At 41.5% G+C, this 21832-nt stretch overlaps 1 protein-coding gene across 3 annotated transcripts; it reads left to right on the plus strand.

Annotated features, from left to right (window-relative positions):
• The first annotated feature begins 1040 nt into the window (after positions 1–1040).
• LOC112560749 lies at positions 1041–18351 on the plus strand. 3 transcript variants are annotated; one of them, XM_025232785.1, is made up of 8 exons: positions 1041–1823; positions 3466–3675; positions 4533–4613; positions 4827–4899; positions 12264–12437; positions 12756–12896; positions 13401–13514; positions 18103–18351. In XM_025232785.1, the coding sequence occupies exons 3-8, from the start codon at positions 4581–4583 to the stop codon at positions 18135–18137; spliced, it is 570 nt and encodes a 189-aa protein (XP_025088570.1). In that variant the 5' UTR covers positions 1041–1823; positions 3466–3675; positions 4533–4580; the 3' UTR covers positions 18138–18351. The 3 variants fall into 3 exon arrangements, with proteins under 3 accessions (XP_025088570.1, XP_025088572.1, XP_025088571.1); XM_025232787.1 differs by having other exon boundaries at positions 3545–3675; XM_025232786.1 differs by lacking the exon at positions 1041–1823 and having other exon boundaries at positions 2267–3675.
• The last annotated feature ends 3481 nt before the right edge of the window (positions 18352–21832 follow it).

Raw genomic sequence — 21832 nt, forward strand, 5'->3', positions numbered from 1 at the left:
AACATCTTGATATACAAGCTAGAAACTGCTTATACACTGAAGCATAAAACGCATACAAGTGTTCTGGGTATATGTTGCATCCTCCCTTTCTTGCACCCTGGGTGCACATTAGGTGCGGCTCATGTCACGCCCTGTGTTGTTGTTTGTTTAGCTTCTTGTTCACTATAACCAGGTTAAATACGGGTATGCTTCCGACCAGTAGTTTTATGTAGGAGTATATAAAGCCGCTGTGAATGTTACAGTCGCTACTTTTTGTCTGGGAAGATATCTCGGTGTCACGCTCTTGACCTCTTTGGAAACAAGACACACCTAGTTTGGGGGGAAGGGGATATTTAGATAGTCTGTATTGTCCTCTTATACGGGCTTCAGTTTTCTCGACAACAACATTGGTGATTGGTTAGAGCTCTGGTACGATCCACCACACAGACCTAGATAAGTATTATGTACTAACTGCGACGTGAAAGATTCAACTTTTCATTCTTGTTATTTGCTTTGAGTAAACAAATTAAATTTTTCTTTCTAAAAAAAGACTGCTATTTATCCGAGTCCAAAACTGTGATAAATGTCAGCTTTAGGTTGATGGCTGGTATTGGTAGTTGGAGGTGTAATAGTCTGTCCTCTTTGATATAAGACCCTTTAAGAACCGTAGAAAACCTACATGCTTGATATCAAGACTAAGAGCAGCTGCATAGCCAAAGAGAACAATTATTATAATGTTAAAATGATAATTCTCAAGAATCTCTAATAAAGCTTCATTTGGTTCTTAAGCCAACATGTTGCTTTGACTGTAGACAGACCTGTCTCTTTATAGGAATGTTATTTCATTTCGATAACTTACATTAAATCCCCAATAACTGTACCAGCTCAGTTATTAGTTCATAGGTCAAGTGCACCACTAAATGGATGTCCCCTATAGCTGACTGTTTGCCAGGTTTGGGGGGTGGGGAAGGGGATCCACTCATGTCCAAAGACTTGACTAACCATTCAAGTGTGTCGAACTGCATATTACGACTTGGGGTAACCACCCTGCACCAGTTTCTGCTGGTTTAAAATATCCGGGACCTAGATACGATCCACTGGGGTGAAGAGGCGAAATACAGACCAGGAAGGTGAGACTGGTTGACTTCATCGCTGCGTCCAAGGAGACAACACCAATACAGTGAGACACGCTGGACTTATTCAGACTCTGAAACCGATCAGGAACCTGACTCGTCAGTCTGTGAATACCACAGATGTGTACCTGATGTGGAGACAGGTGTGTGACCAGTGATGGAAGCTTACGTCGATAACTTTTGACTCGTGACTGTGTATTTAATCAGAATATGTACATGAAAACTTGGTCTCGTTTTATATGTGAATAAGCAAAACAAAAACTGTAAAGTATGCTTGGACTTTATTGTAACTTTTGAACCATTCACTTCTGAAACAGTGTTTTCTGCTCATTCAGAGGACTAGACGATCTCGCTCTCAAGATACAAAAAAGGTGCAAAAAATAATATATATATACACAAAGTGTCAGACAAAAGTTTGAAGGAAGGCGCTCCACACCAAGCTCCAGACGGGTTCTGAATCAGGACTGGTTGTATAAATATCTAACCGTTGAGAGGCACATTGTGTGGAGGTGAAGAATACAAGTAGCTACTGAGAACAGACACTGGCTTGGACACAATCACGGCACTTGTCTCTCTCACTCTCTGTGTCGTTGTCTGAGGAAGATCGTTGAACAGTCCTATGGAGACTGACAGCAACAAGTACCACACGTGGTTGGCTCTTGCTCCTGTTGTGCTGAGTGTTGGCACTGTGGCCGGTCTACAGAAAAATGCGTAAGTACCTGCATGGAGTTTTCTTCAATTGTGGGATGGAATTGGGGTAGAGGAGAAACTTAAAGCAATAGCTCCATCCACCTCCCCCGCCATTACTACACAGGACTATACCTATATGTCATTCTACTTGAACAAAGAAGGGAAAAATAAACACTTCCTCATTAAGACCTTCCGAATTGCGATCCCACCCCTCTTAGATACGACCCAAAAATGTTCACGGGTGTATGCATGTACGACTATCAACAACGAAAACAAAAGTAAGAAATAAAATTAAAAAAAAAAACACCAAAGTAACTAAGAGAAGCGGAGAAGTGCTTTGTGTAAACAATGTTAAGAATCACGGGAATAAACGTCGATGTGAACGTCGAACGGGTGTTTGTGCCAGAAAGGGTGTGCGGGTGGGGTGGGTGCCACAAGGGCTGAAACATAAACACGTACGTTCATGTATCGGATAAACTCTTTCCATCATATGCAGTTAGCGGGCGTTTAAAAAAAGCAGAACTCTAAATCTGAAGTAATAATTAAATGCTAAAATTATTATTACCAGAAGACTTACCTAATTATAATGTATTAGTTTTCTTCGTTCCGAAAGTTAACTTTTCTAAGGTGTGTATGTCTGATTGTGTATGTATTTGTTTATGTACAGTTTCAAGAATGTAAATGAGTGTTACTTCTATATCATACGCTAGAAATTTTTTGTGACGATGAATAACCGACAAACTCTGGCTCTATTTGTCATTACATTCTACCATAAATCCGCGAAAGGCTTTATCGGAAAACAACAAAATTTAGGAAACCCCTCGGGCAATGTAAACGAAAAACACTTCCCACCCTTGCCTCTCTCTAAGGACTAGGAAGCATGTAGTTTGAAAACACGGGTACGGATGTGCTCAACACCTTCAAACGTCCACAGATTTTTTTTTTTTATCAAGAAAGACATTAAGAAAGACAAAGGGGAGTATATATATATATGTGTGTGTGTATGAAAAAGTCCTCTAATCTGGGACTTGAGTAGCATTGTAATAAAAACGCTTCTCGGCATTTGTTTTACTCTCATGCTTGAAGACTCGAGTCAGGTGTGATAAACTGAGTGTCACGATGCAGGATGAGAAAGCCTACGCCAGGTACTCCTGTTGGTTGTATATATCGTGGAACTAAATCAGATCGTCGTTGAGTTGTAACGGATACGGGCAGATGAGTGGTGGGGACCAGGAAGATGAGACGGGGCCACGTTATCTCTCACTGATGTCACAAGACGGTCAACACTAGCAGTGAGACATGTTTTGCAGACTGCAGTAGACCTACCCGACTTACCGATAGCAGACCTACCCGTAACGCTATGCGTACCACAGACGCGTTCCAGAGAAGGAGAGATACGGGTGTGAACTGTGCTGGAAACCCAACTCGACCATTTGTGCTGTGTGCTGTGCTACTGTTAGGGTGCAGCAGTTGTATAAAGCTGATGTTGCTAAACCTCTCGGTTATTATTAATTAATAGGAAACAATATAACACAAAATTAATCATAGCATTTGCTAGTGACTTTGTACACTTCACTGGTACTAGGAAATAATTTTAAACTTCGCCGTAAAAGCAAACTAATATCCAGACGGATCCTGAACCAGAACTGTGTGTCTTATAAAGGTACATTCCGTAAACCAGAAAGTTTCTGAAGTTACCAGAGAACAGACGCTGACGTTCATTGAACACTACTCTCTGACAGTCGTCAGTGGAAGACCGTTGAAGGTCGTTGAACAGTCCTATGGAGACTCGCAGCAAGACATCCCACGCCTGGCTTGCTCTTGCAGTTGTTGTGCTGAGTGTTGCGACTGTGGCCGGTCTACAGAAAAATGCGTAAGTACCTGGGTCTTTATTGAGCAAGATAACATGATTGAACCACACACACACCTAGCTGTTTGTAACAATTCCCGTCTCCTTTCTCTGATGCTAAGATTTCTTAAACAAACTGGTTTGGACTGAAAGCATTTCATACCAAACAAAAGAAAACAGTCATAATTATTATCTTCAATTGAAAAAGAAAAAAATTGATGTTATTCTAGAAAGAAAGGAAGAAAGAAAAAAAAATAAGCAACTATTTATCGTATTTTGGTAAATTTTAGAGGAATGATGGTAGGGAACTGACTGTTACCCAAAGTGCCATTAGCAACCAAAATAGCGAGAAAGCAAGATATTTCAGATATCCAGTATTGTTCCTATCTTCTACTTGCTCATTTTGCTAGATATTCAATCTAGCATGGGAGCCGAAGTATCTTTGTTTGCTGCCCGTAAAGCACTGTCAATCATTTGTTATCGTACGTATATGAAATGTAGAAAACATACAACCAGATAGGCAGGATAGTGGGTGTTATTCATGACCACAACTATTGGAGAATGTGCATAGTTCTTGGGTTATGCAAGTATAGATATATAGTTGTGAGCATGTAGCTCTGTAGCGTATATTAATGTATCTCAATGCAACATGTCTGTTCTGTAGTCATGACAAGATGTTATAAACAAGCTAGAGGTTATAACTTATCTTCACTCTCATTCTCTGTACTGCAATGGCTTGTAACATCACCGCCCATGGCTCACCAACATTCACTTTTTTAGAGAAAGCGTCTTCATTTGTATATTGGGAAACATTAAGAAACATATTTTTAATAACGTATGATTGTTGATGTTAAATGTTTGTTTTATTTTTTCCATTGCAGAAACCATGTAATAACAGAAATCTATTATGAACAGGAGAAATACTTTACATGGAATATATTCAAATGGTTTTCAGCTTACAGGTAAGAAGGGACTAGCTCTGGCAAAAACAGTCTCCGATGATGTCCTCATAATGTAAAAGTTTTACCTGAAAGTACTAAGTATATCCTACCTTCATGACATTGAGTTACAAGATATATATATCAATATCAATTTCTGTGTAAACCTGTAAAGTAAGAAATTATTTTATTTGTGTGTGTGTTGCGTATTGTGTGTGTTTTGTGACCGTTATGCAGGTCAAGCAAGCCGAGAAAGGTATGTGTGTGAAGCAGGCTGGACAAGCTTCAAATGGCATTTCCTGTGACTATGGTAGAAATGTAGTATGACAGCTATTTTTTAGCTACTTAAAATATATCAAATAATATAATTAATATAAATGAATTATTTCTATGCTTTTAGACACTGTTCGTTATTCATTTATATCAGCTACAATTGTGTTACTGTTGAATTACTGATCTTTAATTGTTTTGATGTCTCAGTATACAAGAAAAGTAAAATAGATGAGTAAAATCACCGTGCCAATGCGCACAATTTCTTTGTCCACTCCTCCTGCCTCCACACCAACCATGCTGGTTGGTCTGTTTGCTGTTGATGCTTAACACCATCAGCAATTGTGAATTTATAAAGAGAAGAAATGGTAAAAATTACAATTTGAATGAAATGAATAGGATAAGCAACGACTTGTCATAAACATAAGCATTCCGTAAAGGGGAAGAAACAGCAAAACAGTATAAGACAGGAAGCAGAGTAATCTGACGCAGATACGAGCAAAGATAAAAATAGCCCAAGTGGAAAAAAAAAATAACCGACAAAACTGAGTCCTTGGCCATGCCGGTATCCTAGGCACTATCCAGGAGGGACGTGGGGAGCAATACACCACTAGCAACTATCTGGGTAGCCGGGAACCCAGATGAGAACAACATCCTTGATGCTATGAAAATTTGCCTCACGAACACTTCAGCAAACTGATGACACCGTGACATTCATGAATGTGTCTGTATGCAGATGATGAACTGAGGAGTAAGACTGAGTGAGGGAAAGAAGTCGTTGGATTATGAACAATACTTCGGAGAGAGATGGGTTTTAAATCTCTCTCTTCTACTACATGGTTGGTTGATTGATTGCTTTGGCAGGAAAGTGCTTCAACATAGAGATGATTTCGCCCTTGCCGCTCCTAAAACTTTTCTTACTATAGAGATAAACAGGGAAGAGATAGTCAGATCTTTGGCCTTTGAAAAAAAATGTGCTGAAATCTCGTGTGTTTCGTGAAACACCAGAGGCCGTATAGAGGGTAGGTATAGTTTTCCGAAGTGCAATAATTTTGTCTCCGTAGCTGTCATATGATAGCTAGTAGTGGGCTGTAGTGTTGGTGTCGCACTCTTGCTTCATCGCAAGTCAAGCAGTCACACGGGTGGACGGTCAAGCGTAGAGTAGATCAGATACTGAACGGCGACCAGTCCTTTTGTTCATGGGAAGAAAGGGATGGCTGGTGTCAGATCGCTCAAGAAGAGAGACAGGTGATGGACTCGCCTATACGACATCTTTAGGCAACCACACCGACACACGCACAACACCAATATAGGGCACAGAATGACCGCCTGCTCCTATCACTTGTAGTGTAGAATCCAGGTTTTCCAGCTGTCGATGTCGCATAATTCTGCGGAAAAAAGACTCCGACACAATAGACACCTGCAGTCAGCCATGGTGTTCTGCCGAGGAATTAAAGTTGCTCCTGTACAACTAGCCCCACATTGGGCGCCAGAAATGTAACCAATACGTCCAATGGCTACGTAGGGTTGGGCTACGTTGTACAGGAATAACAACACAACATGGATCTTTCACGCTGAAGTTTCTTTATTCAACAGTCTTTTCTCAGTTGCTGGCCTGCCTCTGTAGTGAATCGAAACCTCCGGGCGTACCTAAACGTATGGGTATTGTCTGCGCATGCGCACGAAGCGAAACTTCACTACCGCCTGGTAGTTTTACTTGAAATAAAAGTAAAGGACGAAACATTACAAAACATTACGAAATAAAATAGCATTGCAAAAGCAAAATTATACAACTCACAATATGTTTTGAGCTGGTTTTTGTTGTGTTATTGGTTTGTGGGTATTAGTGGTGGCACTCATTAAACCTGTCCAGTTAGAAAACACACAAGAGACAGCTTCAATGTCGGCTCCCGCCCAAGTATATTTAAATCTCTTACACCGAACTAAACCTTTTACGGATTGTTCATTTTTCAGGAATAAGGCCAACACTTGCCTTATGTCACACTCTCCCTTTCTTAAAATGGAATTGTTTCAATATAACTTAATTAACATTAATTTAATATTCTTGAATTCCTATTCAAGTCTAGGTGCGTTGGATTCGAGTTTCAATCACTTTACAAGTTCAAGTCTCTGTGGGAATCTTGATGGTTTGCGACCACTCTTGGAGTTTGACAGGCTGATCTCGAGGAGCGATGGACTTTGGACGCATGGCGCTTCATGGCTTGCGGCTTCCTGGACATGGTCTGGATTGTCAACAGGAACGTCTGAGATCGTTTGAGTGATAGAAGACAAGGTGGGATCCACTTGGAACTTTGGGTTTGTTGGAATAGGGACGACAAGTCTTTATGGTTATAGGGCTGGATATCTCGAAGGATTGGAAGATCTCTGGAATCAGAGACGCGGTTGCGTCGTGGCGACCGAGGGGAGTACTCTACCTATACGATCTGTGGGGCAGAGACTTGATGGAAACTTTCTTTTTCCCCCTGGTTGGGTGGTTTGGTCACCAAACTGGACTGACGGTTCCAACTCAGCGGCTGGTCTGCACGGGTTGCTCGTCGAAGATTCTGTTTATGTTTCAACTCTGCATCTCGCTTTACCTTTCTGAAAGTCCTTCCTTCTGTTTCCTTTCTCGGAAAACTTGAGATGTATTGTGGGGAACCATGGGCGTAGGCTTCTCCCGAACAACAGTTCTGCTGGACTGAGAGGGGGGGACCCCCCCCTTTGGGGCTGAAGTTGGCGATAGCGCGATTATGTGAGAACGCTAATAAGGATCATCTGTTCTTCAGGATTGAGTCAGGGTTGAACGGGCGTTCGGCTTCCAGCATTGGGATAGTACGGGCTGCTTTTGTGGGAGTGAACTCGTACTGTTGAGCGAACGTTGTGGAACGCTTGTTGGAAGCGAGTGCGCGCGTGTGGTCTGAGATGACAATTTGTGGAATTCCATGGCGGGAAAATATTGCTTCTTAACAGTGGATTGACTGTTTTCCCCCGAGTATTCTTTAGCAAACTCAATAGAACGTGAAATAATAGCCACACTAGAAGTACTGTGCTTTTTTCCAGTTCAAAGATGTCCATGCCAACGTTTCTGCAAAGGGAATGCTGGTGTACAGAGAAATAGAGCTTCAGGAGGAATTGGCCTCTCCTTGAAGCAAAATTGTGCACCTCTGTACCATGGACTCTATCTGCTGAGAAAGCTTTGGCCACCAAACGCTCTCTCCTGGCCAAAGCGAGAGAGCATTTTACAATGCCCTTGATTGTCCAATGTGAAGTCTGTGGAGAATGTCTGTTCCTAGTACTTTCAGGGATGATCAGTCTTGATCTGTAGAAAAGAAGCAAGTCATCATGTTCTGTGACGTTCCTGAAACGTACTGTCCAAAATGCTTTCAGTTCTTCATGTTCTGGACTAGAACGTGGCCATCCATTGTGGAGATAATACAGCACTGTCTTACAACAGTATCTCTTGCAGTCTCATTCTTGATTTCTTCGATGCGTTTTTCACTGGCTGCAAGCTCTGAATCACTTGCTTGCTTGATGAAGATCTCTTCTTCTTCACTTCTCTCATCTTTCCTGAGTGTTTCTTACTGGGGCTGTGAGAGTGTGTCAGCAGTCACGAGATTCTTGCCTTTTGTGTAGACAATGTTGTACTTGAACCTCATCAGGCGCATCCGGAATCTCTGAATTCTTCTTGGGGGTAGATCTTCAAAGGTTCTGTTGGTTTTCGAGTAGAGCCAATAATGGCTTGTGGTCAGTTTCGATTGTCAGATCACGAAGTCCTGTGATGTAGTCACAGAATTTTCACACGCCCAGTCACTGCGAGTGCTTCACGCTCACTTGCGCGTACCTGCGCTCAGTTTCCGTCATACTTCTTGATGCGTAGAAAAACTGGCTTGAGGTGACATCTGACTGTTTTCTGAAGTAATACTGCACCGAGACCGAAAGATGAAGCATCTGTTGAGACGACGTCGTTTTGTCAGTACCATAGTGTGCCAACACTGGAGCTTCAGTCAGCTGTTTCTTAATCTTCTCAAACGAGGTTCTTGAGCAGTGTCCCAACACCACTCTATGTTTTTCTTGAGCAGGTCACGTAGCGGTTTGCTGTCGTTTGCGAGGTTAGGGCCTGCAAACTTCGCAACGTGGTTAACATGTCCCTAACAATCTTCTGAGATCAGAAATGTTCTCTGGTTGGGAAAATTCTTCACAGCAGACAGTTTCTCTGGGTCGATGGCGATCCCATCTTCGTGAGATGTGCCGAGAAAGGATATCTTCTCTTTGGCAAAACTGGCACTTCTTTCGTCGTTCAGGGTAATGCCCGCTTTCTTGAAGCGTCGACATCACTTTCTTCAAGTAACGATCATGTTCTTGCTTGTTCTTACCGAAAATGAGCAGGTCGTCAATGTCACAAATCACATTTTCATGGTTCGCCAGAAGTTGAGACATTCGTCGTTGAAATACTTCTGGCCCTGAACTTATCCCGAAGGGTAAGCGTGTATAACATACCTTCCCAAAAGGTGTAATGAAGGTTGTTAAACTCCTGACTTCCTTCATCCAGTGGAAGTTGATGGAAACCCTTTTTGCAATCAAGCTTTGGAACATTTTTGCTCCTGACAGCTGGCTAACAGTTCATCTGTTGACGGTAGCGGGTAGTTCTCTCTGCGAACTGCTTCATTTAGTTTGCTCAGATCGACGCAGATTCTGACTCTCTCGTCGCTCTTGGGCACCACTACTATTGGGGCGCACCAATCACTGGGCTTGGTGACTGTGCGAATCACTCTGTTCTTCGAGTTGATCCAATTCTGCTTGACTTTCTGTTCAAGGGCAAAGGTAAGCGTCTTGGAGCTGCTACTGCATATGGAACAGCTTGTTCTTTCAGACGAATCTGTAAGGAATCTTGTAGACTTCCTAGTCCTCTGAAAAGTTTTGGGAATTCTTCCTTGTACTGTTTTTCGTGTCTTCTATAACTGTGTTGATTCTCTCAATCAACTTCAACGCTGTAATGGGGTCGACCTAGCAATGGTTCTTCAAGTGTTTTTACGACATACACATCTTGCAGTGTAGAGACATTCTTGTATGTCAGTTTTGCCTTGAACATGCCTTCCACAGCTATCTCAACACGACCTGGGACATACAGTTTTCTTGCGCACTTTCTGCAATGGTCGCTTGGCTGCTGGAACTGCGGTCTGAGGTACAACAGTAACATCAGCTCCGGTGTCAAGCTTAAATTACAATCTCTGTGTCTTCCATCAGGAGACTGACTTTCCAAGGATCTGTTGTCACACTGCCTACAATCATACCCATGTAAGCTCTTCGTCTTCTTCTCCTCTTCCACTGTGTGAATCGTAGAAGAACCTGAAGAGCGACAGACTGCAGCGTAGTGACCAATCTTGGAACATTTTCTGCCATTTAGCGTTCTTTGCAGGACAACCATCTCTGTTGTGGGAACCTTTTCCGCATCTAGAGCATGGCTTAGTCTCTGGTTTTCCCCGAAGGCCTGGCTTCGTACGCAACGAACTTTTCGCTGACCTTTCTGAATCTTGTTGATGGTTTTCTCAACTGTACTCTCGCTGTTGCTTGCCAACATCGAGTGTGCTTGAGTCTTGGACGTCTCATGAGCTCTGCAAATTTCTATTGCTTCTGGAAGCTTGAGTGTTTTCTTCTGCAACAATTTTTCACGCATAGTGTCATCTTGAACACCGATCACAAGTCTGTCACGAATCATGCGGTCAACATCTTTGAAATCACACGATTTTGCTAACTGCGTAAAACTGCGACGTAAGTATCAACTGACTCATCCTTGTTTTGGTTTCGGCCTATGAAACTTGTAGCTCTCATACACTTCATGTGTGCTACCAAACAAAAGTCGTTGAACTTGTCGATGACAGTCTGGATATCTTTGTCGTTCTCCCCTTCTGCAAAGGATAATCCTTCATAGATTTCTTGTGCGTCCTCACCAATGCAAGCTAATAGAACTGCACAACGATAAGCTGAATCTTCTTATCAAGGCGCGTAGCTACCTCATAGTTTCTGCCACTGACGAATAAATTTTTTCCAATTTACTTCAATGTTAGAAGACAAATCCAGCTTTGAGGGAATCGGAACGTTTGCAGTGAAGTGTGTCTCTGATGTGTCTCCGCCATCTTGCGAGAAATGTCACTTTTGCGAACGTACGACGCAATATTTCAAAATGAGAAAAACGTGCCCACCTGAAAGTTTCTGGAGAAATCACACAGCTAGCACATTGCGCTCACTTCTGACACCATGTTGTGTTATTGGTTGTGGGTATTAGTGGTGGCACTCATTAAACTGTCCAGTTAGAAAACACACAAGAGACAGCTTCATGTCGGCTCCCGCCCAAGTATATTTAAATCTCTTAACCGGAACTAAACCTTTTACGGATTGTTCATTTTAGGAATAAGGCCAACACTTGCCTTATGTCACAGTTTTTGATAAATAAACCCAAGAAAATATTTACTAATCCATCGGATGTTTATTTATCAAAAACCAGCTCAAAGCATATTGTGAGTTGTATAATTTTGCTTTTGCAATGCCATTTTATTTAGTATGTCCAGTAATGTTTCGTCCTTTACTTTTATTTCAAGTAAAACTACCAGGCGGTAGTGAAGTTTCGCTTCGTGCGCATGCGCAGACAATACCCATACGTTTAGGTACGCCCGGAGGTTTCGATTCACTACACCTCCTCTCTCTCTCTCGAATCTCAACAGCATCCAAGCCACTGTCCGCCCCGCTACTTATTTCCCTACCCTCGGAACATTCTAGAATGTCGATCCCTCCATCCCCTGCCCCCCTCGCCCTGTCTGGTCATTGTTTCCACCCAAGTTCTCAGGCGGGTGTAACAATAGACCAGTGGCCGGGGGGTGGGCAGTTCAAGGTCGGCTACCCTAAACTCAACCAGCGTGGGAAAGGGCAGTGGTCGCGGTTGGACAGTTCAAGGTTGGCTACCTACGGACGCAGCCAGCGTGGGAAATAGGACAGCGTCACTCGACGCAGACCTTACAACAACAATTACATACTCAGTACACTTCTAGAGTGCTACAACAGTAATGGTATATCTACTGTAGATCATGAAAGGTCTTTACAGAATCTTCCTGTATGCATGTGAATATATGTGAAAGAAGGAGAAAAATGTGAAAGTGAGGTAGTGTGTTGTGCATATGTGCAGGCAAGTGTGTTTAAATGTGAGAGGGAGGGTGTGTTTGCACATGCATGTTTGTGTGCGTGTGTGTGTGAGAGAGAGAGAGGAAAGAGAGAAAGAGAGAAAGAAAAATCTTGGAATAGAACTTTTTTGTTGCTGTGCATTTAACAATGATTTCAAATTGTAGAGTCCCACTCTTTTTTTTTTCCTTCTGTGCACAATGTCCACTTTTATGTTTGACATTTCTATTTCAGCTTTATGCAATGGTCTGACAAATTTAAATGGAGCTTGTAATACTCGCATTGGTGATTCACACATCATTTATACTGATGGTACCATCCAGTACTACCCAGATGGCTCCTGTAACAGTCCAAATAGCTGTACATGCACAAAGGCAGGATTTTACAGTGGAGGACCTGTTTGTTCAAGTAGGAATTTCTTTTAAATACAAATATCAAAAGTGTTCAAATGTGTATTTATGTGTTCTTCTCGAAGGTATTAAATGGGATTTTTTTCCCAAAATGTTACCTTTAGCTTACTGACAGGAGGAATAATGCACTGATAACTCAAGGAAATGCAAATTTGATTGGTTGCACTGTTAAACTGCTGATCAAATTAGTAGAAAGTGTAACAGCTATATATACCCTTGAAGGAAAGAGATTTCTGTTATAACATATTCTATGTTCACACTTCATTGAATTTTGCACTGTTGCTCATCCTAAACATGCTTTAACCTTGGTGTGCAGTGTGCACGGCTATTTCAAACTGTAACTTAGAGACTTGCACCACCGCAACAAATCGGGTGTGCTCCAGGTGTGAGGGGACAGTACAGGAACGGGAGGGTTACAGAGCCTATGTGCCATCTTCTGACAACAGGGCTTGTAACAGTAAGCTCTTTAGACTGGATTTTAATCTGTCCACTTGGGAACGCTTATATGTCTCTCGTAAAACAGTAAAATTATCAAAAGCGATTATCTGTCTACTGCGGAAAGAATGGGTGAACATTGTACCAAATGAGTGGATGGTAAATTCCCTACTTACTCAACCACCTCTGTATGACTTCATAAATGTAAATGAAGCTAGTAAACTTATCACAGTTTGTAAATGCTTGATTTCTCTGTGCTGTTAGGGTGCTCATAGATTATTTTATTAAAACAGAAAAAAATGTGTGCTCAGATAAACATTAAGAAACTTAACTAAGTTCTCATTTGGATTGATTAAAAATGGCTGCGAGTCCTTAGTTTTCTTTTGTGGCCTCACAAATGTAACTTTTCTTACAAAAATGAAGAGGAATAAACGAGAGATCATCTACCACGCTGTCCCGAAAAATAGTATTTTAGGCATATTTTGAACTTCAGTTACTAACAATAACTGTAACATTTATCTTTCAGAGGCTTGTTCATGGCGCTTTGACAGCACCCGCTGTTATCCAGGCAGCTGTCCCACAGAACTCGCTAGCAGCTGCACATGTTCAAGCGGCTTTGAGGGACTGCACTGTCAAAATAGTAAGTTATCTCATCTGGCATTACAGATACAATAAACAATAATAAAAAATAAGGTAGGAGACCATAACTATTTGAGAAAATGGAGTTATATCCTATTTAGTTGAGATAATGACTGCATGACTAACTCTTAGCAGAAAACTTGGAGAATTTTGTGAAAAAAAAAAAAAACCAAACAAACAGCGGAGAATAATCGGACAAAAGAGCGTTAGTAAAAAAGTTCACCGTTATATGTGGGCTTGCAGTCCCCTTTGTGACAGTAAACTTCGCTACCTTCGGCTTAAAATATTCCAGAAATCGAGCTCTCACTCATCCACGTGGAGCAGTTGTTCAGATTTCCTAAATATATAATTTTCAGTACCTCTACCACCGTCACCAGCTGAGCTATAAGGACGACTAGTCCATAGCTTGTATGAGGTACTTGTTTGATTGACCTTACGGTTCCCTCTTGCTTTCCCCGTAATCATTTGGCTGCTAATTAAATTTGCTAGGGCAAGTTGAATGCATTAATCAGTTGACTCATGTGTTCAACAGAGCAGTCCCGGAGGCCTCTTCCGTATATTAAAAAAAAACATACAAACTTATCTTTACCGACTCGTATGACGACGTGGTTGTAGGTCCACGGACATATATCCATTGTTGAATCTTGATTTGTTCACTTTTCTCCTTCAGTCATATAGTCTAGTCGACAAATATATTTTTCCCCACTCAATGTAGTCCACAGATATATTTTCACAGAACAACTTCAGTTCACAAATATTTTTGACAGCCAATTCACAGAATATCTTACAGTACAGTTCAGTACACAAATCTTTTGAAAGACCTGTAACCACACAATTTTCGCAATGATGTTTGCTCCAAGCGCCCTCGCCCTCGCCGAGACCAACGCTTAGCCTATTGCGAAGTGATCCGCTGTTCGTCTCGGCGAGCCGTAATAAAGAATGTGAATAAACCGGAAGCATTCTTGTCTCATGCCTCGTTTTAGCAGTTGTATAAGATGTCATTGTATAAGAGCAGAAGGAGATGACCAAAGAGGATCAAGCTTGCTTTCACACAATAGCAGGAGTTCGCCAAGGGTGTCCTCATCACCTGTGGTGTTCAACGTCTTTTTGGGGAACAGGCTGTGTTTCAACCCACGGCCATCACACTTCCATTTCCATGGGAGAAGGGCCGATTTTGCAACCTACACTTTGCAGACAGCATCGATCTAATAGAGACACTAATAGGAATTAAAGTGCACTACCTTTCGAACAGACTGACAAACAGTTGCAATGCATAGGAATGGAGACTAGCATCGCAAAGAGCAAAGTTGTGGTCATTGGCAATGGCGAACCAATATCTACAAGAACATATCTCGTACAGTCATAGCATCGGGTTTACTATGTACAATCTATTTAAGTCCCTTGTAGTACCGATTCTGCTTTGCAGATTGATTCTGCTCGTCAATAAAGAGATGAGAATCCAGGCAGTCGAGAACAATATATATGTATCGTGCTGCGAGCTCTCAGCCGACCAACACAAGACACTGTCGATTTGATGACAACCGTGTTTATTCTTCTAAAAGACAATATGGCTACTCGCCAACCTTCACACCAATAATAACTGAACATAAAGCCCCGGATGTCCCCCCCGGGATAACTCTTATCATTACAATGATGCTATCCCTCAGTTGTCACTCCTGGTGTCACTATCATCATCAGGGAGTCATATATCTCTCACTTCTGTTAGTGAGTGATGCTGATTTCAATGAGTCTTTCTAGTGTTAATTCTAGAGGGTTGGGCGTTCTGATGGGTTATTTTAGTATCTGGTATGGTAATTATTCCCCTCCTTGACTTCTCGTCCTCCCTTTTATATCCCCCGTGATCATGGATAGCCGGCCATACAGGACGGCAGAGCTGGATGTGCTGCTGTGTCCACCTAGGTCCTAGACGACCTAGAGGGTTGTTGGGCTGGGTGCCGCGTCTTCCTTCTCTCGCGGTCCCCTCCATACCCCCCTGGACCCAAAACAAACCTGCGCACCATTCAGTGCTACCTGTCCCCGCTACCGACCAATAGGCCTTCAGCTGGCATCTTTGCCATCCTCTACCTGTCTACCACATTTAGGTGTGAAAATGTGACAGAGTTGTAACATTGTTTTGACATATATATATAGTGACAGGCTATCTATCTAAGTAGAACACCTGCAGATTTTATTTTATCAAGGGTTAGGAAGGTGGAGGTACACACCTGTGCTGTATTAAGACAGTGTTCAGATGGTGTTGTGGTTGCTATATAGCTGTCATTGACATGGCATGGATTATGAATCATGATTTGAGAAATTATGTTTGGCTTATGAATTTCCCCTCTAGACATGGCACATGCTTACCTATTGATGGCTGTCAAAGATTATTTCACCACTTTATTCTACTGACCCACCTGAAAAAATGTCATCATCAAAATCACCAAGAGAGGAAAACATTTTCTGTTCAATCCAACAAACATATTTCATGTATCAGATTTTGATGTGGATGTTTTGCAGAGCTTAACTTAAATTGCAAGTAGGTATTTATACATAAACAGTGGCGTAGGAACCAGGGGGGCAGCGGGGGCAGCCGCCCCCCCAAGGAAAATACAGGGGGGGGGCAGGAATATCCTTTTGCCCCCCCCAATATTTGAGACGTAATTCCTCACAAAGAGCAAAGAACTGAAGAAAGGTAGGAGAACGTAGAGAGGAGACGGTCATCACCGTCACAAAAGCGGGCCCTGAGGCAAGTGGAGGCTCTAGCACCTCTGACGATCAGATCGGGGACAGTCCGTTGGTATTGTTTGCCATGCTAATTGCAGGCTGTGTTGAAGCCTGAGCGAAGAAAGCAGCCGGACAGTACATCGGTACATTGAGTGTGGTCTCCCTCCCCCTGCCCCATAATGCGACGCCTTTTCTTTGGCGGTTTTCGTTTGACCAACATAAAACATCCCCCACCCACTCGCTGTCACCCTAAAATTATCTGCTATCGCTTACAACCGAAGGGGCCGCACTGGCCATCGGGAACACAAAGCCAGTAACGAATTAGTTGCATACCAATACCCCAGTGAGTCTTGCCAATCAGACAGGAACCCTTACACTTTGTGAAAAGCTAGCGAAGCACGAGGACTTCCATCTTACTAGACACCAACGGTTTAGTGCGAATTGACGGCTTGACTTCACCTAAGTAAGGCAAAGACTCTGAGTCCCTATATTGGGTAGTTTTCTTTAGAGACAGAGAGACTGGGTATTTATTGCAATCTACGACTCAGGGGGAAGTGCATAAGTAACATTTTTAAACTACACAAGGCACTCTTTTATCATCAACGACTGTGGCTGGTACTCAACATACGTATCTGTTTTATACTGTTTGGTTTGTATATATGTGTCCGTGTTTGGTAGATGGCCATAGAACGTGTCGCATCGCTGGCTCAGCACCGTCGGGTAGCGGAGCGATGAAGGTGGCCCTGCGGCCATTCCCACCCTAGTTTCGTCCCCTGGCCACGGTGGTCTGCAGTTTTATGGCCCTTAAATTATAGGGTAAGCCTGCGTCCTTCCTCTCTGGTCTCTTTGATTCTCTTTTGGGGTGGATGGGGCCTATTTTCCCAGGGTGTGCGGACACCAAGTTCAGGTATAGGGCTGTGTCTTCTTTGTAACGTGTTTGATCTCGCGGACGCTGGGCCCTGTGGGTAGGGGAAAGGTTCTGGAGGTTCTCGAGCCCTATAGAACCCTGCCACACAGGACTGGGAGGACGGCGGGGCGAAGAGGAGTTTTTTGCGGTTGTGGAGAGACCTGTGCCCGTCTCTGGCAGTAGTCGGGGGTTTGCCCCGTGCTGTGTGTACTGTCGCTGGAACTGGCGTGGTGTCTAGAAGAGGGTTCCAGCACCACGCGTATTTTCTCCCGTTTGTTGTGAGATAGAACAAAGCGTGTCACGAAGCCGTTGGTGAGTAGGCTTAATTAATCTTTACCTTTGTTTTTCCAAGCAGTTTTTCTTCCTTAAAAACAACAAAAACATACCCTGAGAAGTTCCATGACACAAACGCGCTGATAACTGTCTCATTATGCGGTATTTAAAGAGAGGGTTGATCTGCTAATCTGGACGAGATGCAATGGAGTTTCATTAATAGAAATCACCGAAGACGCAGTTTTTTGGCACACTGACTTGCCAACCTTGATTAATATGATTTATATAATTATAACGTTATCACATTTCTTGTGAATGCGTTAGCCGGGGAGTCATTCTTTAATTTGTTTTTTCTTTATTTAATGCTGCTATGCCTTTTAACAATAAAGCAGCGTGTTGTGATACTGTGTGCGTGCGTGCGTGCAGTACCCACCCCCCATCCTTTTTACGTAATGTGCGAGTGCGAACGCCCTCACTGTCACAGGCGAGTTGCCCCAACACAGAACATCTTCCTACGCCACTGATAAAGAACAACACAGCTAAACTATATATAAATTACATAACAACATTCAATAGAATGAAGAGAGAATATTATAATGGTAAATCAGGCTAATCAGTAATGTATAAAAAATCACTTAAAAACGGATAAAGAAAAGGTCTGAAGGATTAAAAAAATTTTTTGCAGTTGTGTCTGAGGCTGACATCGTCTACAATGGCTAAAGCTAACTGCGTGGATGGTCTGTTGTGACTGCACCATTAGATATAAATTCAGGACCATCTGCTGCTCAGAATGATGTCTTGGACAAATATTGTACTTCCTGCAAACATCTTCTACCGATGGGATGGCCAGTTTCGTCCAACTACCTAGCTACCATAACTACATCACAGATGCTAAGGTGGGGTCACTGGAGGAAAGACACAACTGATCTAAACAGGGGTAGGCTGAGTGTATATTATATAAACTAGACATTTGTAAATTTATGTTTTTAATTGTTCTTGAAGTGTAATTTTGTCTCTGTTGTATCTTCTCTCTCCAATACCAATCAATTTTGGATGAACGTGTGTACATATACTTATTTACACACATAGAAGTTTCACTGTCTGTCCTACACGGCTCAGCTCGCTCTTGCATCCTCTCCCTTTCAACTTCTCACTCCTTGTATTCTCCGCTTCCCGCCTTCTGTATCTACTTATCCAGCCAGAGTCAAGTTCATCTGTCTAGACTGTTTAAATAGTCATTTCTCTAGGATACGAATAGTCTCTTAATGTTAAATAGTTGCAAGTTATGATTTTATGCTCCTTGTACTTGAATAGTAATGCCCATTTTATTTTTTGAATAATCTGAACTCCTTTGTATTTGTCTGTTTGTTTTAGACTTCCAAAATGTAAACTTTTTTATCTCTTCTCCTAACTTTGTCAGCTTTTTGCTTATCTCAGAACTTTGTCTTTGCTTGGCCTTTCGAGTTATCTTTACTCTTTCCGAAACTCTTGATAAAAATATTTTGATAAGTTAGTAAGTAACATCTCTTTCAGCTTTGATCCCCTGTGTAGGTACTACACTCAGGTTTTATGAACGCACTTGAGGCTATAGTCGAGATAGACCCAACCGTGAAGTCTTCACCTGCAGTGCAACATGCCAAACCCAGCCGAGTATGCCCCCTATAATCTCCTGGCTCTCTTAACAGTGCCTTTTCAACATGGCATGACTGTCAGTAAAAATACAGTTTACACTATCTGGTAAACGATAGACAGAGGGCTTATATATAAACATGCGCCCTATGGATAGCTTTCCACTAACATTGAATCACGTAGCTTCTTGTTACCTTTTGTCTTCACCTTATGGTCTATGAATGCTTGTTACTGTAGTAAGAAACAATGAGGAGTCCCCCAGGTAATAGTCCCATTTTGTTTACAATAGTGAATTCAAAGTTTTACAGTGAGATTTTTTATTGAAACAATGTCACCAGATTCAGTATTATGGCTTAGTGGCTTAAAAACATCAGCAAATGCAATAACAGACTAGTAATACGCTGCTGTTTATTCATTACTTTAATCGGACTTGCCCTCTTCCATTTACTTTGTTCTATAATGAAGATGTATGGACATATGAGTACTATTTGCAATGTATAACATGCTCGATGAAATAAACCATACATAAAATAACATAGTACATCCAATATTCGTTGAATTCCTGTGTGAAATATGCTAACACTCTAAATGTCCCTCTTGCACCATTGCAGAAATAGACCTGCTACATTATTCGTAGTTCTTCTTTGAGTAAAACTGTATGGTTACTTTATTTCAGGCTAGAATTTTCTTCCATGCCAGATGTGGGAGGGGTTGTCAAGGTTGAAAAACAAGAGACAAGAGTAATAGAAACACATTATTTCAATGGTAACACCAAAACCCATCAGTTTCAGGTGAGATTTTTTGTTGTATAAAGTAATAATGCAATTTGTGGTATACCAGTATATACAATGAAGTGACTACTATAAACTAATAGTTTACCCCAACTTTATTTAGCCCCCATCCATCCATCGCTGACAGCAATGGCTGATCACAAAGGACAAAAGTAAAATTTAATAAGTAGTAAATTTCTGGCTGATTAATGTTCAACATTTAATGGACAGTGTTGCTTCCATTTTCTTCAAATGCTTATTCATGTGAATAAAAAAAAAACTATTCATCTGTCTTCCTGTCTAGGTCATTTTGCATACCATTGCTGCCGTACCACTGCAATATAGCATCTGATGTGCAGACTCTCATGTTAACAGTCGAAGAGATCACAAAATCTGTGAGTTACAATTGGAAATAGTTTGGTACTTTCAAATTGCACATCCATTTTCATTTAATACTAAAAATAAAAGAGGGCGAGAGATATACTCTTTCGTCTAATGTGCCATGGTGTGTAAATGCTCATTATCTGAATAATAATATTTATTTTGATGAGAACTTGATAGGGATTTAGGCCAGTAAATACCACTTTAACATCTCATTTTAATAAATAGTATGTTATTTTAGAAATCTGTTCAGTTTATTTTAAAGATATCAAATGTGAAATGCACTAATGTAAGTGCTTTGATTGTTGTTAATATTATTATTATGCCAAATTTATAGTAATTTATAATTTTTTTCACTTAATAATAAAACACTTTAGTTTTACGATATATATCAACAAAAATGTTTTTCTATTAGAACTGTTTTGAGTTCTCAGATGAAGAAGGTGCTTAAAAGTCTCTCTAACAACCATGTCATGCAGAATTGTTTTCCCATAATTTAGAGCAGACAAAATATTCTGTGGAGTGGCTGGAAAGATGACGATGCTGGAGTGAACCAGATACATATTCCAGGTGTATGAGCTGGATTATATAGGAACTGCACTCCAGCACAAAACTCTTACTACTTGCACCGGCACTGTCAACAAGTACTGGGATCTGGTGAGTATTGCTTTTAGAAGGGAAGCAATGTCACTTTTTTTTTTTGCTTTCTTCTATTTCTGCGTTATCTTGAACAAAAGATTCTTGAAAGCTGTAAGGAGCATTTGTTTCTCTCACTCTATACTCACCATCCTGCACCTTGGCCAGCTATGGTGACCCGCTGAGTGATTAGAGCGGGTTACAGAGCATACCAAATGTTGGTATAAATAGCAACTCTTGCCTCCTCACTTGGAGTGATGCACATTCGTGAGTGATTGAAAAGCTTTGCTTTTTAAATGGACATCATCTGGCAAGTTCTTTCCCTTATTAGAATGTTGTCAGAAGAATCAAATGCTTCATTCCATTTCGTGTTTAGAAAGCTTTGTTAATCATTAGTTCTTGAAGAATTTCTGAATTTAACAATGTCAGACACTCCAAAACATTACACTTCATTCTACTGTGTTACAGTTGCTGAGATAGGAAATGTATGTCCAATCATTACTTATGTAATTTTAATGAGAAAATTATAACTTGTTATGGTTTTAAGACCATCTCTTTACTTTTGTGCTGTGTTACTAAAAGATGGAAAAAAAAAAAAAAGTCAACAATGAATCTATTGAAAAAAAAAAGTGCACATGCAAATTCATGTCTGCTTTGTCGGCTGCGTTAACTTGTTCTTAACATATGTGAGGTCAAGTATTTCTGATCTTTTGAGGGAAGTACCAGCTTTTCTGTAACAAGCCCTGGAATGTATTCCATGTCCTGTCAGCGCTGGACCAAGCTGGGAAACTACAATCTGCCGGAGCTTTTCTTTACGATTCATCTTCCTACATCAGTACACAGTCCCTCAGTTTTGCGTGTGACGACTCTGCAGCACAGGTCACATCCGTCACCTGGCAGCACAGGGAGGGAGATGTAACTCTGTCATGGGTGGGAGGTACACCAATGTATTCCACTACACCCAAAATCTTCTGGCAGCTGTTTTTCAGAACCTGATGT

Source organism: Pomacea canaliculata, linkage group LG3 (assembly GCF_003073045.1).
Source record: "Pomacea canaliculata isolate SZHN2017 linkage group LG3, ASM307304v1, whole genome shotgun sequence".
NCBI lineage: Eukaryota > Metazoa > Mollusca > Gastropoda > Architaenioglossa > Ampullariidae > Pomacea > Pomacea canaliculata.